This window comes from Grus americana, chromosome 4 (assembly GCF_028858705.1).
Source record: "Grus americana isolate bGruAme1 chromosome 4, bGruAme1.mat, whole genome shotgun sequence".
Taxonomy (NCBI): domain Eukaryota; kingdom Metazoa; phylum Chordata; class Aves; order Gruiformes; family Gruidae; genus Grus; species Grus americana.
This window is the reverse complement of record NC_072855.1, coordinates 28,661,810-28,683,681: the sequence shown is the minus strand read 5'-3', so window position 1 is coordinate 28,683,681 and position 21,872 is coordinate 28,661,810. Positions and strand designations below refer to the sequence as shown.

The following is a 21,872-nucleotide window of genomic DNA, read 5'->3' as shown; positions in this document are numbered from 1 at the left end:
AGTACTCAAAACAACCACTTAAGTGACTTACAGAGTCTACTGATGAGCCATGTGCATGGTCATGTGATTGCAAAGAAGAGAAGTCAGTATTACAGAAGGAGTAATTTCTGAAAATTTCATATAAAAATGTAACACATCTTTAAATGAGTGATAAGGACTAGATCCATGTAGGATTATAATCAGGCAATTTGAATTCCAATTTAAGTCAACTCTAGGTGATTGGCATGAAGAGGAAGTCTGATCATCTGCTTTCAGGCAGTGTGTAGCCTCTTTGGAAGCTTAAAATCAGTTAACATAATAGTTTTAGAGCATATACTGTATTGTATATATCTGTTTCAATGAATATTTGATATGAAACATTTTTGATAAATAACTTTTCTGAAGATACCTTATGCAAATTAAACCCTCTTATTTATTCCTTTTACCCTTAATATACTTTTTAATAAACTATAAAGAACATTTTTATTTCTTTTGGTGCCATATGAATCTTAATATTGATATTTCTATGGAGTTGAAGTAAATGAAGCATGAACTTGTAAGTGTGGGGAAACCAACCACAGAGTTTAAAATATGTCACATACCTGTTCTTTCATCAAACTCCATCTTCAACAAGAGTTTTTTCCATTAATATCCTGAAAAGCAGAATTGCACCCTAATATATTATAACCTGCTTCTGTGCCTGCCACTGGCACCAAATAAATTATGGTAAGATTGCCATAGACCTGCCAGTTTATTTTTAAAATGATTGGTCTCTAAGTAGCTGTAAATAAGACTAATCAAGATGGAGACTTTTAATCATGTTTTCATCCTTCAGTAGATTAAGCAATATGTCCACACTAGACTTGATCATTATCCAGAAATATTTAATTTATGGAGCACACATGACTGAACATTGAAACTGGGCCAAATATTGCAGTAATTGCTAGATAATCCTATGTTTTCTGGTTTGTCAGAGCTTCTTTAGAGACTGCAAATTCTGCTTGGCTTATTTAATCACTATGCAGTTATCTTTTAGAAACCTAGTAATTTTTAAATTATTATTGTGCTGTGTATACATCCAAACATTTACACTGCACTGTAATATTCAAATGGTGGACTGCATAAGCTAAACAAATGAAGTTGACTTTTTATATTTGTGATTGTTTCATATAGACCTAAACAATTTAATATGCAGATGAATCTTCTGAAAAAAATTACTTATCTCCTAATATTTTTAGAAACTTTTAAACTATTATGTGTAACTATAACTGTGCATAGTTATATTTTAATATAACTTTTTACTATTATTTATAAAATTTCCATTGAAATGAATGATCGATATGTTGAAAGACCTTTGGAAACAATGAACCATATATTGAACTTTGCTATAGTTATATTTGAAGAAATTAACATACTCATACTGCTATTGTGTGATGGTTATATGTCAGGCTATAGCTGCAGTGTGGTGCTTTGGAAGTTAATGGCTTAGGTGTGGGTCGAGGAGAACAGAGATCACATTGAATACTCCACACTTGCATAAAACTTCATCTGAGAGTCCTCAAGAACCCTTTCTGTTTTTTTTTTTTTTTTTTTTTTGTTGATTTGGGTTTCTTTTTGTGGTTTGTTTTGTTTTGCTTTTTAAATGCAGTCACATTTGTACAAATCATAAGAGCAGTATAAATTTGCTTAGCCGTGGTAAACTCAAGTGGGGCTCAGTCACAGACTTGTTAAATTCAAGTCATGTCCCTGCTATCACATCTTTGGAAAAAAAAAGTGAGCAGAATGTACTGCCTTCAAATTACTATTTGTGATCATCAGGTATGCTCCATTGGTGCAGTGGGAACCATTTACAGTCAGTGAGGTAGAATCACTGCTTACATTTCTTTTCACTGTAATGTAATTTTGTATTGTGTGTTTTCCTAAAAAATAAACAAAAAGTTAGCTCTAAGCATATCAGTCTGAATAAATTAAATGGCTAGCATCCACAAATAGATCAAATCAATACTTCATTTTAGTTATGTGACATCTTATTTCCAACAGATATTTTGGAACTCAAGCACCTTCCATAATAACTAGTGGCTTTTCTTTTTCTGTAATAAGGAGCCCCTGTTAAACCAGTGGGTCAACACATGTGAATACCTCTCCCCACATGTGATTATGCTAATATAACTTTTTAGAAGTAGTAGATCAGTTAAAAATGAAAAGCTAAAACCCATCCAAAGCTTTAAATGAAAGTGATTGGTGACAGCCTTACCAAATCCCCTTTATTTAGGGAGTTTCTCAGGCTCCAGTCAGGAGGCAGTGATGGCTACTGCAGAGCTCTTGCTGTGCTCTTTCTTCCTCTCCATATCAAATAGGTTTTATAAAAAACAGAAGGGTGTTTTAGAACATCTTTATCTGAAGAGCCATTACAGGTCAGATGATTGAATTTGCCGGTACAATGTGCAGCTCTTCTTGTCATCAGGAAGGGACCATTTGTTCTTGGTTTTGTATACAGCCAGATATGTGCTTTATGGTGCTGAAATTTTCTGCCTTTCAACACATCACAATCTGGTGGTGAAAAGTACTGTTTTAGAATATATCTGCTTCTTTCCAGGCAATAAGTAAGCTGCCAACTAGGAAGCTGTAAGAGACAATTTTAGAGATAAAGGTCCTTGGATTGTTTCTGAGATAAGTTCAATACTGCAGCATGTAAAGTGTGTTGTATAAAAGTCCTTAGCATTACCTGGAGAATATATCTCTAAAGATATCTGTTTTGAAACAGTGGTTCCAACTAGAGTATGTAATGAACTCAGTAACAACACTGGCAGCACATTCCTCTTGCTAGACAGACACTAAGCAGAGAAGGGCAACTATGCTGACTTCAGAATACTTATGCAAGTGACTATTTTGCTTTACACCAATTTCTTCATGCTTCCACTAGTAGTCAGGCAGCAGTGGCAGTTTTTATTCCTTTCTTGCGGTGTTTGCTGCTGTATCACATGGTTGCTAATAATGTGTTTTTCTCTCTTACTGTAAAATGAAACATTAAGTAAGGGAGCTGTTGAGTACTGTGGACTTTTTCAGTTCAGGTCACTTACTTTTGCCTAAACATGGAGTTCTAGCAACGTTTTTTGGGGGGGCAGGTACAACCAAGAGTCACACACAAAGAGAAAGGTGATATGATCTAAGTGGTGTACTAGGAAAAAGATCTTTTCTATTGCATTATGAATGGTTATGAATGAAGCAAAACTGCATTTGCTAAAGCCCAAAATGTTCTGCAGAAATTTAGATATAAACTGAAAAAAGTTGTGTTGAAAATTTAATCAGTGTGCAGGTATGGGAGAAAACATGTTAGATGTGGTATGTGGGATCTAAATGTGGCCTCAGTGTGAAGACACAGAATGAAGTACAGGTTGACAATGATCCCCAAGATGCAAACCTGAGTGACAGATTGACTTATTTCTCAAAATAGCCCTTTGCTCCCTTTGAAACACTAAGGAGACTGTGTATCCTTACAGTAAAGAATATGGTAAGGATTCAGAGTCATGCATCTACATTTTTCCAATAAATTAGCTATTTCAAGTATGACAACTTTCATTAATGACTAGACTTACTATAATCTACTTTAATATATAGATAATATTTAGGAGTGTCTGTGTATGTGTGTTTGTGTATTTATATATATTTATTTCTGAAATTTCAAACCAAATATCTATCAGAATACTGAACTGTTCTTGGCTAGACAATTTATTTTCTTTTGGGTAACAACTTCTGTAATAGTTCTTCAAGTTCTTTCCAAATTCCAGTAACATCAATAATTTGCAGCTTGCCCAATATTATGAAAAATTTCAGTTTATTCAGTTCAACTAATTTTATGTTAGTTTGTGATATTTCTTTCAGTTTTGTTCTTATTTTCTACATGAATTGCCCTCAACAGACCAAATTTAAATAGCTGAAACAGTAAATAATTTCATTTTACTGAAACTATTCATTGTTATAATGATATTCCTTGTCTCTTCAGTGGAGTACATTGATACACATTCACGGCTTTATCTAGTTATGTCTTGAAAACATGCAAGGATGGAGACCACACAAATTCTCTGGATAACCTGTTTCACTCCCTGACTAATTTCATGCTGAAAAAGCTCTTTATATTCTGTCTGAACATCTCCTGTTTCAGCTTATGTCAGTTGTCTCTCATCCTCCCACCATACACCACTGTGAATAGCTGGACTCCATAACCTCCCCATGGGTCCTGAAGGGTGTAGTGGCTGATGTTACCCCAAAGCCATCTCTTATTCTGGCTGAAGGAGCTCAGTTCCCTCAGTCTGTCCTACAGGTGAGTGTTCCAGCCACTGACCAGCTTGGTGGCCCTCCCCTGGATTTGCTGCTGTTTATCAGTGTCTTCACTGGAGCAGCCAAAACTGGACACAGTATTCACATACAGTCTAGCAAGTGCTGAGCAGAGGGGGACAATCCTTTCCCATTATATGTGTGCTAATGTGATACAGGCCAGGATACCGTTGGCCTGCTTTGCTGCCAGGACACACTGCTGCCTTATGCCCAGCTTGCTGTCTACCAAGACCCCCAGGTTGTTTTCAGCAGAGTTTCTCCCTAGTCAGTCAATATCAAGCCTGTATCATTACAGTGGTTTCTTTCTTCCCAAGTGCAGTACTTATCCTTGCTAAATTTCATAAAATTTCTCTTGGCCCATTCTTCCAGCCTGTCAGGGTCCCTCTGAATGGCAGCTCTACCATCAAGTACATTGATTGCCTCTCACAGTTTGGTGTCATCTGCAAACTTGACAAGAGCGCACTTGGTCACCTCTTCTAGGTCCTTGATAAAGATGTCAAACAGGACAAGTCCCAGTGCTACATATCTAGTTATTTTATCATAACAGGTAATCAGGCTGGTCAGCCGTGATTTACCCTTGTATGCTGATTATTCCTGGTCATCATCTTCCTGTGCCCAGAAATGTGTTCAAGGAGGAGTGCCTCTGTGATTTTCCTCAAGACTAAATCAGGCTGACCAGCTTGAATTTACCCAGCTTGACCTTTTTGGCCTTTTTTTTTGAAGATGGGTGCAACATTTGCCTTTTTCTAGTTGTGAGCAACCTCCCCTGATGTCCATGACCTTTCAGAGATGACAGAGATGGGCCTTGCAAGAGCACTGGACAGATGGCTCAGCACCCATGGATGCAGCCTCTTGGGTCCCATGGACTTGTATGGGTGAAAGCTCTCTCAAGAATTTCTGAATGTGTCAGCTGTTTCTCTGAGAGATCCATACTTAAGAATTACATGTATTTCTAGGTCTCTGTATATGTTGTTCCTTCCATTGAGAGTTGGTTGACGTGTTCCACTTCAAGCAGTTTTGTTTCATTTCAAAATATTGTACCAAATCACCTTCCAGGTCAATGTAGTGTTCGTTTAGCTGAAATTCACTTCAATAACATCACTTCCTCTATGGAATCTTTCTGGAATGTAGTGGTCATGATAAGAAAATCATGTATGGTAATGGTGGTGGCAGCTCACAATTGTGATAAAGGATATAATTGTTTAGATACAAGTAACTGTCTGATTATCAACAGCACTGTAAATCAAGATAATCTCAGCAGATGACCCTGAAGTTATAGGTGGTAAAGACAGTGAACATTCACAACTGTATTTCTAAATCAGATAAGAAAATGAAGAAAATGAATAAAAACCAAGACATGCCTTCCCAGTCTTGGTGTTCACTGTTTAAAAAAAATATATAAAAAAGAATAAAATATTATAAAGTCAGAGGTATCATCATTAAGAATATAATAAATACACATCAAGTTAACATGCTAATCATATTTTAAATATTGCATATTTTAGAAATTCATCATTGTTTTCTCCTGAATGACAAAACATTGATTTCAAGCTAAGTAAAAATTTACAATTTATGTCATATTTTGTAATAAAGCAAAGCCAGCAATGCATAATAATGCTTTCAAAAAAAATAACATTTTACTTGCAAGTCAGAGCCAGCGTTACATTTTTTCATTATATTCTTAGGAATAAGTGTCCCAATTTTAATTATGCCTGAGAAAACTTGAACTGTTTTAAATGTGAGTGAGATCTTTTCTGTTTGTCATTCAGGAGAACAAAATGATCAATTTCTAAAATATGCAATGTTTAAAATACGTGTTCAAAAATGTGAAAAGTTTTTTTCCAAGTTGATGATTTTTTTATAAGGTCATGAAAGTGTTTGCCAAAGTCAGAGATGGGTAGGTCTGCACAATTGTAGGGAAGAAGGAGAAGATGAAGAAGCAAGCTTTCTCCTGTGTGGTGTCACTACACCATTATATTGGTTCAACTGTTGATGAAATCTCAGTTTCCGCTTGTACAGAGTTGAACTTAGAAACTGTTCTGGGCTTGATCTGGGCTTAAATTTAGCTTGAAAGCCAGAGCTGATGTCACCTCCAATGAATAATGAAGATTTGGCACCTTTTTGGTGTAGCACTGTAGAATATAAAATTCTTCAAAAGTGTTTATTATTACTTTTTTCTGTTTTAAAAAAGTTTTCACAATCTACTAGAGTAATAAACCTTTGTATTTTTGTTCTCTCTTTTCTCCAGTCGAGGCCTCTTGCCCTGCAGGACATTTTGTGAGGCAGCAAAAGAAGGCTGTGAACCAGTCTTGGGTATGGTAAATGCTTCTTGGCCAGAATTCCTGAAGTGTTCTCAATTCCAAAACAAAACTGAAAATGACACCACTACAAGAGTATGCTTCTCACCACACCAAGAAAAAGGAAAGCAGTGTATGTTTCCATTCTTAACTGTTACACTATGCTCATGAGTTTCTATTTAATGATGTATTTTTTATTTTGTAGGAAAAGCTCTAGGATAAAATTATTATTTCTGTTATTAAGTTCCTTCACATTGCTGTGATAAAGTCTGGTTGTCAGTTGGCTATAGTTTTGCTGTGTTTTAATTGTTTAGGCTGAATTTTTTTCAGACTTGTATTCATTTGAGGCTTTTTTGTTTTGCATCAAAAATTCTGAGCTGTTTCAAGGAAAGAAGGTAGGAGAAAAGTAATATGCCCTTTAAAAACATTCTGCTGACTTTTTCTTTGCTAAGCTCTAGTAAATACAGGATTGTTGTTCTGTATTTATCCTGATTGTTATACAGGATTGTTATTGATATGGAGCAGGAACCTGATACACAGGCCAAATTTCAAGTGTATCTCCTTTTTCCTTGCTGTAAAAATGAGCCCAGAACTGATTGAGAGGTATACTTTTCAAAAATTGTGGTTTGTATACATCCACTCATAGAATCATTGAATCATTTAGGTTAGAAAAGACCATTAAGATCTTCCAGTCCAACCACCAACTTAACACTACCAAGTCCACCACTAAACCATGTCCTAAGCACCACATCTATGTGTTTTTTAAATACCTCTAGGGATGGTGACTCAACCACTTTCCTGGGCAGCCTGTTCCAATGCTTCATAACCCTTTCAGTGAAGAAATTTTCCTAATATCCTGTCTAAGTCTCCCCTTGCAACTTGAGGCCATTTCCTCTCATCCTATCACTTGCTACCTGGGAGAAGAGACTGACATCCACCTCTCTACAACCTCTTTTGAGGTAGTTGTAGAGACCAGTAAGGTCTCCCCTCAAGCTCCTTTTCTCCAGGCTAAACAATCCCAGTTCCCTCAGCCGCTCCTCATAAAACTTGTGCTCTAGACCCTTCACCAGCTTTGTTGCCCTTCTTTGGACACGCTCAAGCACCTCAATGTCTTTCTTGTAGTGAGGGGCCTGAAACTGAACACTCAAGGTGCAGCCTTATCAGTGCCAAGTACAGGGGGACCATCACTTCTCTAGTCTTGCAGGCCACACTTATTTCTGATACAAGCCAGGATACTGTTGGCTTTCTTGGCCACCTGGGCACACTGCTGGCTCATATTCAGCTGGATGTCAAACTATACTCCCAGATCCTTGTCTGCCAGGCAGCTTTCCAGCCACTCTCTAAATACAAGGCATTTCCATCTCCTCAGAGTTGCTGCTCTGTTCTCTAGATCCAAATTTAGGGGAGATCAGACCTGAGAGTGGCAGGCCTGACTCTTTTTTCTCATTGACCCCATTGCTGGAGTTCTCTTGCTAGCGTCTAAGACTTTACTGTTGATGTGTGTCATCCCATGAGCCTAAGTAACAGAAGCTTGTACAGTCCATCAGTTCTAACTTTGTTAATGACTTCTGGGTGACAATAAACAAGAAGAAATGTTATGATGAAAATTGTTTTTCAAATTTGTTTAAAAAAAATCTAAGAAGTTAGACACTCGGAACTACCTTAAAGATCAGTGAGGTTATACAGTGTATCTTTGAATGTTAGTTAATGCTACAGTTAGGATTGTTTGTTACTGGGTTACCTCCTTGCTCTTTCCAAATATGCATAATGATGTAGCCTTAAATTATTGGCCCAAGTCTTTTTACCAGTTAGATTCTTTCCATCTGTTAGGGCATGTTTTGAGGAGTCATGAAGTAAAGGAAACTGTTGTCCGTATCTACCTTCACCTATGGGACCATTTGTAACGGCTGAGGTGGGGAAGTATACAAAGACAGATTGTATCTTGTTGAAGGCAATTGAATGCTTTCCAGGAAACTTGAACGCTATCCACAAGTCTTTTGTAGGGTTACTATGGGATTTTGAGCAAGTTGCTGTAGTAAAAGCCACTGGGAGCTGTGTTTTAACTGTATGATATAAATACATGCTACATATGCTGAAAAATTAGATCTAATGGATCTCTCCAATGGGAACCATAAGCAAGTGATTATAAAAATGCATATTTTTTTCCCCCATGCTTTAACTTCCCTTTGTAAAATGGGAATAAAATTGTCTTTTTAGTTCACAGGAATGTTGTAACCATATGTATGTTGATGCCTTTGGTATCATAGGGATGAACATCATAGGAATTGGGAGTAGATCTTCATGGCAGGTTCAAATAACAAATAAGCTAAGAGGCTGTAGCATAAATACATAAGTATGCTAAGGGGTTGTATATTGAACAATAAGAGTAACGAGCAATGAGCAATGAGTGACTAGTGTATCATTAATTGAGCATGCTTACACTGGGCACAGAATGAGGTACAATTCTGAAAAAGCAACAGGGCATTAGAGACCTGGGTTTCATGCATGTGTGGTACACGAACTGAATACAAGGTATAAGTAAGCCTATTAAATATTGTTAAATTATAGCTGGCCAAAATGTTCAAAAAACCCACCAAATCTAGACAGCTGAACTTTTAGATGAAGCCAGAAGAGATTGCTGACTTCTGAAATTTTCAAGTTTCAGAATATCTTCTGGCTAAAATCATATATTTAATACTGCTGAGAAGTTGTTTCTTAGAATTGTTCCTGGTTAATGAGTCTTCCATAATCTGTATGGTAGGATTTGTGTCTGTCTGGTAGTGAACTGCATAAATTACAGGGAAGTACACAGTGAAAGCTTGCTATTTCTCACTGGGGGAAAATATCTACAGCCATTTGTGAGATTCACTGCCACTACCTGGCAGACTGTGGAGACCCAGACTGCTTATTGGCAGTTATGACATCCTGTTGTATAAAACAAAGGGCATTTTTAATTCATTTTTGCATTAACTATTGTGCATGATGTTTGGATATGAATAGTTTTAATGTAGAATGATAGACTATAGAGACTATTTTGACTTTTTTCATTTAAAAGAATGGTTCTAATGTGATTCCTCTATGACTGAAAAAGGTGAGAGTCCAGGTTCACTAGGCTGTTTCTCCTACAGAAGTAAATTATGCTGTAGTTGAATATTTCTTTCTCCAATTTGTATATTTGAAAGAATTTACTTCTCTGAATGCAGTAGAACCAAACAGCAGGGGTCGGTTCACTGTTCCAATCCCTTTTTACCTAGTGCTCAGCCCAAAGTGCTCTTTGTGCCCTTCTCAGGGCTCAGTTCCTGGAAATTCCCAGAGCGTGTCCTTGGCATATGGCTCCTCATGCCTCAACTTTGTGGTTTCTTTTGGGGACTAAAGCCTCCAGATTAAGTGAAACTCTCCCTGCCCACATATGCCTTGCGTATAATTTATTTTGTGTGATGATGTGATTCTCTTGGGGCTTTAGTTATTTCTTGTGTTTATAAAATATAAGGTCTGGCTGCTATGTTTATGTTTAAACCTGCTTGTTTTAGCACAGCATCACCCAATTCAAAACAAAATTTTCTCTTGATTATTTTTGTCTGATTGTGACTAAATACTCTATATCCTCCACATGTTCTGAATTGAAAATTATCACTCCTTCAAAAATTTTTGAACCTCACATGCCTTTCCAGGCTCTGTTGGAGAATGTATGCTTGACTGATCTTCTAGTTAGAATCCAGAGCATTTATCCTGGGGACAATTACCAGCTTTTCTGAAAAATATTTATTAGTTAGAATTGGGATTATCTAGTGGATATATATTTGTTCAAGTGTCACTGCTGATATTTACCTCTTTGTTTAGATTTTTCCTCCACAGGCATTGCAAATTAAGTGCATGTTACCACTATGGAGAAACTATTCTGACATACATTCCTGATGTGACTGCAGATGTACTGAATGTATTGGAAAATCTGAGCCACTGTAGTAAAACCATCCCAGTGTATAAAATGAGTCACAGAGAAAAAGGTGCAGTTCTATAGGCAATGCTGCATCAGTCAGGTTGATATCCTTTCACACAAGTGACAAGTGAATACCCACTAGGTGAGAAAATCAGTTACTCTGAAAACAGTTTTAGGAATCCAGCTGTTGAGATTTAAGATAGATGGTTGAACTGGTTTCACAGTTCTAATGAGTTGTGAGGGGGAAGCATCATCAGTCATTCATTCCACATGAATCCCATAATGCATTCTAGGGGGGAGGAATCTCAGAAACCTTCCTAGGGGCTGCAATACGTATCCCTACTCACAGAAATATTCCAGCTCTGTTTTTCTTTCTTTCAACTGTCACTGTGTTGTTCTGTTATTTTATTTGCTTTGACCAGCCAACATAGCTGATGCTGTTAGACCTGTGGAGAAAAAACTCATGGTGGTTTGAATGAGAAGTAAAGCAACACAATGAGCTGACTTACATTAACGCAGAGCTCTCACAAGAGCCCTGAAATTAATTTTCAGTTAATTTGAATGGTAAAACGCTTTCAAAAGCAGCAGTGAATATGATGCTTCTGCTCTTTATACAGCGAAACTGTGTAAGTGGCAGAATAGAACTATCAGACAATGTTCACTTTTCTGTTATTACTAAAGAGGTGTCTGTTTCTGTTTAAAAAATGATGCACAAGAGACCTGAACTGCACTTTATAGCCATGAGATTTGTAGTAAATAATACTGTTAAATTATATAAAAGACATAGTACGTTAAAATTTAAATATAGAATATTCTGTTTGTTCTTAAAGGTACAAAATGTATGTGACTAAAACCAATGAGGCCTTTTTCCAGTGAGAAACTGTTTTTAAATATCTTTCATAACATTTTTTCCAAGAACAAATTTACAATTTTGTCTTAGTAGATTTTATCTCTCCAGAGATTTTTTTTGTGATGTTTCAAGTAGTGAAATTTAAATATATGAAAATACTTTTTTTTCAGGTACCTTTTATTGCAAATCCTCCTGTGATCACAATTTCATTCCTATTGAAGTGACTGTTACGGATTTTAGTCCTGACTCAGATTTAATGAAGACGTTAACTTACTAAAACTTATAGTAGTTGGTGAGTGGGAAAACCATTGCTGATAACCCAGATAATCTCCCTTCTTGGCAAAACCATAGAAATTAATTATTGTACATGTTGATAAATACCCTGCAATGTTCAAGGGCATGAAAGGTCTAAATGCATGTATAATTGGACATCTTTCGGCTGTTTAAAGATGCCATTTATAATTGGACATCTTTCAGATGTTTGAAGATGCCACCACAGGAGCTCTTAGCCTGTTTTAAGCTGGATAAGAAGCATTTAATTGGAGCACAACATTAAGATTATTAGCAGTAGTCATTAACAGTTAATGTACAACATTTTAAGATACTGTAAAAACAAACAGTTAATAGATGCCTTAACAACACAACTACAGACTCCAGCAGTACTTCTCTCTTTTAACAGCATTGCCTTTACTGAAGCTTAGCTTTGGGTTTTGCAGTAACTCAGCCAAACAGTTCAAACTTCTAGTGGCTGCCATCAAATGTTATCTTGTTCTGAATAAGCTGCCATAGTGCAAACAACACAGAAAATACTCAGGAGAATTAATATAATGTACACAAGGAAGTTACTAATTATCTTAATCAAATATGCTTAACTGATGCAGATCTTGTTTTGTTTTGTTCCAAGAATAAAACACCACTAAAAATCATTCTGATACTATTTTTTTTTTCTTTTTTTTTCCGTGGTGCCCAGTTTATCTTCCAGGATTTTTCACTGTGGTATTAATTTAGAGGATTGTCTTTGAGGAATACCTTTGAGCAGAGATTCAAAGGCAGTATCAGGTCACAACCAGGTATTTATTTTTCTGTTGGCAGAGTGAAGCTAATTATACACATCCAATACAGAATTTATTTGAGAAAAAGCTTTTCAAATCAGGAAAACATTATCTTTCTTTTGTGCCCTTGCATTCACTTCATGCAGTGAAAAGAAGAGAGAGATGATCTGTGTGTAACATTGATACTGACCAGCTGCAAAAACAGCAATAGTGGAATAATTTTTTGAGGGAAGCAAAATGTTTTTCTGGATTGTGGTGGTGTTTCATGTGAGGAAACATTCACAGTTGAAAAAATGGTTTCCCCAAGCACTCATTCTTTTCTTCTGTTGACTCTGCATTATATCTTATTATGTCCATTCTGCCTCCCCCACCGTTTATCTCTGCCTGCCTTCCTGTTCTGTGCCTGTTTCTCTTCCGGCTTGGTGTTTCCTATGTGGCCTTTTTAGGCCACTTCACTTGACTACAAGAGAAAGGTCTTTTGTGTTCTTTTTCCCACAGGGTTTTACATTGTAAGGAAATAGAGAAATGGATAGTTTCCTGGGGGGAAGTAGTTGCCAGCTTTCCTAATTCTGTGATCATGATCCTAGTATCAAAACTTTCTAGAATTGACAGCTACAAGATGCATACGCTGTACCGCAGTGTGCATAGGGTATAGGGAGCAGGTGATCAAAATTTGCAGGCAAGAGAATACAGGGATTACTCTGTCCCCCACTGTGCTATTGTGATTGTATTGAGTCAGATGAAAAGTCTATCTATCTTGTACTGCTGACTCCAAAAGCTGCCAAAATCAGATGCCAGAGAAGAATAGGAGAACATAGCAAGACTACGCAGCAATACTTTTCCTAAATACTCCTGCATTTTCCATCTGTTTGAGATTCAAGGACTTTTCTGTAATTTGTGACCCATCATATATTTTTCTGTATTAATGTGTCCCTTTGTTTCATGGATCTGTGTATATTTATCATCCATAGTAGCATGTTGCAAAGTGTTACAGCTTATCTATGCATTGTATGAAGAGTGCCACCTTTTAGTTGTTTTAAAGGCAATTTTATTTGATACCTCCTAGTTCTTTCATAGCATTAGACAGTGAATGTTGTCTCCTTTTCACTTAAAAAAAAAAAATTAGCAGCACTTTTCACAGTCATTTTCACAGACATACAGTGCTTTATCTGTTGCTATACCTTGAAATGCAACCAGATGTCAATCTTGAAGATGATAGAATAATATATTTATTTCAGTCTGTGGTATCTGCAGCTTTTCAGGGACCTGCCCACATAATCTTCTATAGATGGCATTCCAGCAATCTAGCTGGGAAGTACAGCACATAAATGGTCTTGGCTCCTCAGAGACGCTTTTGATAGTACACCGGATGCAGGTAAAATAAAGCACTTTTTGCCACCACTGGTGTTTAGTCAGGGATTTTGGAAGCTTTTCCAGATTGTAAACCATTCTGGGGAAGGTCTAAACCAAGCAAGTTTATCTTTCAGCAAGGATTGCTTCCATTTTCTTTGGGTTCCTTTTACCTAACATTGTTTCTTCAGGAGTTTGGGTATGTGAATATTTGCATGATTATGTTAATAAATGTTTGAATTATTGACACAGGTACCAATAATTAACATTTTCCAGCACATTCCTTTATAATAACACCTTTACAATTTTTAATAATTTTGGCAAATTTGAGTGGAATGGTCCATAATTTTTTTACTTCGGACATCTATTTCAGACTTTATTTCGTCTGCTGCTTTGTTTCAAACAGTGCCAATTTGCATTTACTGCATTCTAAGTATGCAGCTGTTTGCCTCTGTTCAAGAAAGTCTTATAAATGGTTGCATATCTAAATCCTCTAGGTTTGAGATCAAATATCAAAATGCAACGTTCAACAAAAGTGTTTGTTTTACAGCATAAGACAAGGCTTTTATAATTTCCTTTAAAATTTGATCTTTGGAGGTATGATCGAATTGTCAACCTTCTGAAAACTTCTTCTTGCACAAGCTCAGTAGAAAACAGAAATTATATTAATTGGAGGTACTGTTCACTGTGTGTGTGCTCTCCTTGCCCTGAACACCACACTGACTGGACCAAACATATCCAGTCATCACCTATTAGAAGACTGCAAGAGGTGAGATTAATTTTTCTTCAAATTCTTTCTGATTGTTGCTGGATGCTAAAAGTGAGAGAAGGAAAACTGTTTTCGTTCTTCCTCTTGTTTGCATATAACATACAAGATAAATAGGAGGATGCTCACTTTAAGTAGGAGGAAATGGAGAAGTGGATTGGGATGGAAATCAGCATGGATAGGAACAGAATAGGATAGAGATGTATTAGGAATGGAGAGTTAGAATGATTTATAAGTGCTTGAACACATTTTTGTTCACAGCCCAGAAATGAATGTGGGACTCCAGAATCCTTGCTCTTCTTAGGAAAAAAGGTCAGATAAATATCCTTCCTGGTTTTTACCTTTGTTGTCCCAGGCCAAACTGGCATATTCACACAGAAGGTAGAAGTCTGTTATTGTTGCACCCTTAGAACCAGTGAAGATCTGTACTGATGGAGATCTGTAGGCAAATCAAGATGATTCCTTTAATGGGTCTTTTTGATCTATTTATGCCGTTTTCTTTTTTGAACATGCAGGAAATTGCATAAAAGCCCAAGTTAGAAGAATGTAAGATTTCCAAGTCAGTTAAAGTTGCCTTTCCAACCTCAAACAGCCTTTCTCGTACGAAGAATTACGATCTTTTGATTATGTTATCATATTGTATTTTTACCTGACATCATCGTCTATGGGATAAACACTGGGGAACTAGAGCCCGTACTATGGAAGGCTATTGTTTCTAGGGTCCACTGTAGGGTTTACTGATTGTAGCAATGGAAAAGTGCAATGCATAAGGCAGGGAACTGGAGAAACATAAAGATTCCCTCATAATAAAGAAGATGTGATGTCGTAATATAGAATGAGATTCTTTCCCTGTCACTTTTGCAGAGACCATGTAAAGCAAGGCACTGGAATCAAAATTTTCCCAGCTATTCTTCACACACTTCCAAATAACTGGACTCTTCATTTGTATAGCTGGGGTTTATTTGCAATTGGAACATGCTCTTGCAGCTACAAGTAAAGGTAATAGGAGCTATTCTTTGAACATGTAAAATAATACCAGATTCTTCACTCTCCAGAAAAAAAAAAAAAATCACATACTGACATGTCTTAGATTGAGCAATTGAAGTCACTATTCATTATTTCTTATAACTTTCACCGTAATATCTCAGTGCCTCATTTTTTTCCTCTGTAAAATGAGAATGTGAATGCTATCTAATCTTATGTTGCTGTTAAGACTATCATATTTTGCAGTTTGTAATACCCTTCCAAAAATAGCAGAATAAAGGTGAGGCTGTAACTCTTCAGTTAGAAGTAAGGAAACATGTCCAACCACACAGTGGGTAGCAAGGGAAGCTACTGAGGAGCACATTATAAGGGTGTGCAAAACGATGGTGCTGGTGGTTTTGCCCTGCCTTGCTTCTGATTAAGAGGTGCAAACATTAAATAGCACAAATTAGTTGAAAAATTTTGTTTTAAAGTCTCTTACGTATTTTGGGCATCTTTCTGTAAAGTTAGAAACCTTTAAAATATATTGCATAAGTAGCTTTCACTGCAATAACCATGGCCCCGTTACACAGCTGGAAAATAATGTTTTTATTGCAAAATCAAGATCGTGTGCTGCCCAAGTGGAGAGTGCACCTGGGAATGTTATAGAAAAGATTTTGAAATTATTCACGTAAGTTTTTTATTACAAACACATTTTTCATACAAGGGTGTGTGTGTCAGTTGACTAAGTCTAAGACTGGCCTGTTTCTTGGGGATGATAAAATAATATTTCAGGCTCAGAAAAGCATGTATATTTGTTGGAAAAAATAATCCCCTGCTGCCGAATGTTAAGAGTAAAAGGAAGGTGCTGAGAGTGTGTGTGTGTGTATCCATTGCTATAATGCAACAGAAAGGACTGCTATGCTAGGACTACAAATAAACTTAGAAATCTGGATAATTAATTGCACTTGCAATCAGTGTAAGCTGGAGCTATTTGTCATTTTCCAAAAAAAGACTGCATGTTAGGCATGCCCAGTGCTCAGTGGTACATCACAGCATCCACTGTGCAGCTAGTGGTTTGGCAAATTGTAAATAATATCATGTTGCTATACAGAAAGGCTGATTGTGAGCAGAAATTATTGTATTTTGTGTAGGCACATTAAAGGCTCCTTTAGTCCCGAGGGCAGATTTAACAGGTGTAATAATCTTTTCATGACAGCCTGTTGAGGTCTTTTAAAATGGGTCATTTGCTGATAGCAGTTTTAAATGGCTTTGTTCTATCTCAAAAATTGTATTGTTTCCATTGAGATTTATCTTTCAGGTTTTCCTCTTGACCTTCTTGCATTCAGTGATGTTCCTCTGAGAGCTATCCTGATGTTTCCCAAAATGGAAATATATTTCAGTCCCTGTGGGAAATCTTGAATATCAATACATCAGTGTGAAAATAAGTTCATAAGACTCCTGCAGCATTAACTTTGTAGTTCTGAGGCTAATAATTTTTTGTCTCAAAGAGCCCAAGAAGTTTTTTCATCTTTTTATAGGTATAGAGCTAAGGCACAGATTGCCTGAATTGTCCAAGTTGATGCAAAAAGTTTGCAGCAGAACTGGGAAGAGAACCTTTATCTCTGGAACACATAAAAGATTCCTTATCTTGTAAGAACATCTTACCTTGCCTAGGCTTTTTTTTTTTTATGGTGTTTCTTCATAGAGCTCTTGTAAATCAGCTAATCTTTAACAAATAAGTTCACATATGGATTTTTTGTGAGCACTTGATTTTTTCACTATTAGAAATCAAGTCAAGCTTATGGTATTTAATAAGACAAGGCATGAAATTCAATTTTACTAGAAGAAAGTAATGAGTTTTCAAAGAAATTTTCTGTGTGCCCCCCAACCACAAGATAATGGGGGATGTTTTATAAATCAGAAAATAGAAAAGAAAAAAAAATAGGGAAAAGGATGATGGAGACGTGTACTGTGTAAGGGAATATTATCTGTATTTGCAGGTGGGATCTTCCTTAAAATGAGGCAATGGTATTTCCATCGGTTTTAAGAGCAGTTATGAAATAGATAATACTTTGCAACTGTGAAAATCATAATATATTGACAACAGAAGGTGATTTTATGCTCTACTGAAAATCTACATCAGCCCTTCTAACAGTCAAAACATGACTGTTCACTTTTTATTAAAGGAACAAATCAGTTATTACTATTCTAATGTCTAGGAGTTGGGTTATTTGGAGGGTTCTCAGGAAAGCATAGTTTTAAAGGAAGCGAATGTTTACTTTGCAAATAGTGGCATACCTAATACACTGTGCAGGGGCAATGGGCACACTACTTTGGCAGTGAAACATGTCTTCCATGTGTACTGTGAAGTCATGGAAAGGCAGAGGTGGCATCTGGGATAACTGAAAAAATAATGGAGAACTGAGGACAAGGAATTACCTGCCTGTCAATATCACAATGTTTTTCTAATACAGCTGGCCAGAGGCATCAAACAGCTGTTGGAAATTGAGATATGTCTTTGACTGCCAGGTAGCATCAGACTAAGAGAAATAAGGCACCACGAGGAGCCAGGCTGAGCACTCAGCCTGCTGTAACCCAACAGCCAAGGATCTGAGGTCACCATCAGGGAGCAGCCAGAGCGGGGCTGCTCCCTCCAGGCAGGCCAAGCTGGGAGTTGAGGTCAGGCAGTGCTGGGATGCAGAGCCTGAATGCAGCAGGCAGAGCTGGCCCCAGATGTGGCAAAGTGAGAACTGGGCCCAGGCTGCAATCAAAGAGCCCAGTCAGGAGGTAGGACTGGTGACAAGGCTCCAGTGTGGCTCCAAGTCCACCTAGGAACCAGAGCCAAAGTTAGGGCTGCAGACCAGCTATGATGTATATATGAGGGATCCTTCCAGGAGCTGGAGCTGAATACAAGGCTGTGCCTACTGCAATACTCAGGTGGGCTTGAGCCCATGGGCAGGATGTGGGTGGAGGCCCCAGGTGAGGCTGGTCAGGGTCATTCAGGGCTATTCAAGGCCTATTGGTGCACTCACGGCTCTGACAGTCACAACCAGACAGGTTGTCCCAGTGGATTCAAGAATGCAAAAAGCTCTATTCTAGGCTGTAGGTTGTGCCTGGTAGCTGAAGGTTAAGGATAGTAGTGAAAACAAAACCAATGCAACTGAGGAATAGTACAAAATCATGGAGAACTCAGGCCTATGTCTAGAAAGGGTCCTGGTCATCACTGGAAGTGTTTTGAGAGAGTGATCAGAGAGAAAGGTATTAGATTTACATGAAGACTGACAAACTATCCCTTGCCAAAGTGAAGGCAACGGCAGGACTGAAGGATACTGGTCTCCTACCAACAGCCAAAATTCCCGGTAAGAGACCGTGGTGAAGACCAGCATGCTGCAAGAAATATCTCCCCTGCCAGAACAGGGAGATAACCTTTTTTTTTCCCTTTCTCCTTTAAGTTTAGATTTTTAGCAATACACTTCTATAAACCAGTTTGAATTGTTCACCTGATTCCTTGTTTGTCATTGGACAAATCACTTGGGCCTCCTGCCATTCAGCTTTTCACATGTGGAAAAAAAAGAGGCGTAACCCTTGCTACCCTGCAGTCTAGAGCACTGTAAGATAAAAGCCATGTGTTTGAGACTTTTAAGAAAAAAGTTCCATCAAGTTTTCTTTTATGGTACACTTATTAAAATGAAAAGATACATCACTAAATAATGAATTCCTGAAATTCTTAGAAACAGTATGACTTAACAACCAAATAAAGCAGATAAAAATTGATGTGGCAGCATGGAAAGTCAATATTTATTAGTTTACATTTCTCATCTCTTTCTACCTTTTATCTTTTATATACTTAAATTGTATCTGCGTGCTTTGTGAGACACTGTCAGATTTCATCAGCACCACTTTGCTTTCCATTTTGTTTCATTTTAGTATTTCTATTCTTCTGAAGACATGTAAAATGAGATTACTGGTATGATCTGAGTTACTTCATGACAGACTGTTTTGTTGGAAGAGATTAAAAAGAACTTTCCCTCCTTTTGTAAGTGAAATGTTGGCTCCAGAAAGAGGAGTTTAAATGGAACATTAGCAGGGTGTGAGTTTAGGACTGATCTTTCACTTAAGCTCACTTTTTGTTTGCCCAAGCTTAATCAGCACATCATTGTGGTTAATATTTCACTGTTAAGGATAATTCCATATACTAGGAATTCTACAGAGTGCAGCACCAATTAAAATGTTGACACAAACATCGTCGTAGTCATTGATTTATTAACAGCTTCATCTGAAATTTATGTAGTGTGTTACTTTTGTGCTGTCATTTACTGCAGTGCCAAACTAAGGTCATAAAAGCTCATGCTTCTAAAAATTATATCATTAGATATTTGGTTATTTTTCCTTAATTTTAAACTGTATTCTGCATGAATATACTTGTTGGTAGACATGTTATGAGGAATACAAAGTTATGATGAGAATAATCAATATGCATTTTGAGATGTAGATTATAAATATATTTTCCAGACTTTGTTAAGTGTCAGGTTCAGAGAATAAAGGGAGAAGAAGTAGGAACTGAATTCTCCTATAGGAACAGGAAAACAACAAGTTTAGGCATTTTAAAATGAGAAGTATGGAGCTTTGTTGTGATGAAGTGCAAAATTAATTTAATAGAGGAAGAGATTCTATAGCTGCTGCTGAAACTGATGTTTTTTCATACCTGTGATTTGCATTGCAGTAAAGTTTGAAATCTACAATTAGAGATCTTTATTGCTCTCAGCAAACTTGGATACAAAGTTTGAATTACAATGGAATTTCTATGAGTAGAATTTTGAACTTCTATGAGATTTTATAGTTTGAACTTGCTGTTCTCACACATAGATACATTTGATAACTTTACACTGGCAAGGTGACAGGATTTTTTCCCTCCATCTCTGAAAGCTATTTCTCATTTCAGATATGTATGCTTCAAGTAAAGTTATTGGGATTTTTTTACTGATCTTTTACTGGAGGTGAAACTTTCTGTTTTGTTTAGCTTTGTTGAGTAGCCTGTTAGCTGTGGCTTTTGAAAAAAAACCAAACAAAAAAAAAACCAACCCAAACAAAAAACCCAAAACAAACCAACAGCCAGATTCTGTACTGAATATTTGCTTTTCTACTTCATCTTTACTTTGCATCCCCGTGTAATTTCCACTTGATAACTTTCCCCATCTGTGTGCTTTACAGGGATTTTTCTCAGCCCATGTTTTTTAAAGCAAAGACTTGGAGGTTTGGTCTCTATTGCGTGGACTAAGGTGTAAGCAAATTAGTGGTGGTCTGCATCTCTATATTTTAAGAACCTTGAAGGACTTGAATGGGAAGGTGTTATGAAGTCCCTCCCTCTGAACATAATGGCCCTGCAAGGTTTCTCCAGTGGGATACCTAAAGCTCATGGGTCTTTTTTTTGTGTGTGTTTAGGTATCTCAATTCCCTATCTATCAAATAGCAATGATGACTGTCTTCTAGTGTTCAGGGAGTTATAAGAATGTTTGAGGAATCCTTCCCCTCTAGAAAGGTGTCTGCTATGACACTGTTAAGTTTCAGCCTAGTAATCTTTTGCCTGGAAACCTGGGCTGGGAATATCCATCTATTGTAACTTTAGTTGGATATGTAATCTGATGCATCTATTTAATGGAAAAAACCAAAACCTTGTTTAATAACATCCTATGGTCATTTTTTAAACAGTTACTCTGTACAGCTGCTTTTTAAAGGTAATGGTAGATTGAACCTCACTAGATACCTATTTTTGAAATAAGAAAAGTTAGATGAAAATGCTAGTTTGCATTTGCTTGAATTTGATTAATTTGGGGTTTGTTGCTTAATTGCATCAGTTAAGACTCATTATTCTAACTATCTGTCACTTCTGCTTATTTCATTTTACCCTGAAAAGTTTAATGTGCATTCTTTCTTTTCTTCTCTTTTCCAGCACTGTGCGGAGGAGAGGACAGTTTCTTGTGTGCCAGTGGGATCTGCATCCCAGGGAAACTGCAGTGTAATGGCTACAATGACTGTGATGATTGGAGTGATGAGGTCCATTGCAGTAAGTTTCTTAAACCTTGCAGTGTTCCACTGAAGCACTGAATCCATTCAGGGAAACCTAAAAACTAAAGAAGGCTATTGGTACAGAATAGGAGCTTTGCATAGTATTTGTGTATATTGACATTTGGGCTCTTTCAGTTGCCATTGAATATGTTCACCTTTGCCTGCTCTGGCCACAGCATGTGCTTTTGATCTATTAAATTTTATGTCTGGAAGAAGATTCTAAGGTTTCTGCAAGGAGCTATGTGGAAATTAGAAATATTTGGGGGCTTCCCCC

At 37.0% G+C, this 21,872-nt stretch overlaps 1 protein-coding gene across 1 annotated transcript in view; it reads left to right on the top strand.

The window, feature by feature from the left end:
- The window catches only part of CORIN (corin, serine peptidase), a 158,354-nt gene that overhangs the window by 70,781 nt on the left and 65,701 nt on the right, over window positions 1-21,872 (top strand). Inside the window, exons 5-6 of the mRNA XM_054823090.1 lie at window positions 6,563-6,744; window positions 21,483-21,596. Coding sequence (XP_054679065.1) covers window positions 6,563-6,744; window positions 21,483-21,596 — 296 coding nt within the window. The remainder of the gene's footprint in view (window positions 1-6,562; window positions 6,745-21,482; window positions 21,597-21,872) is intronic.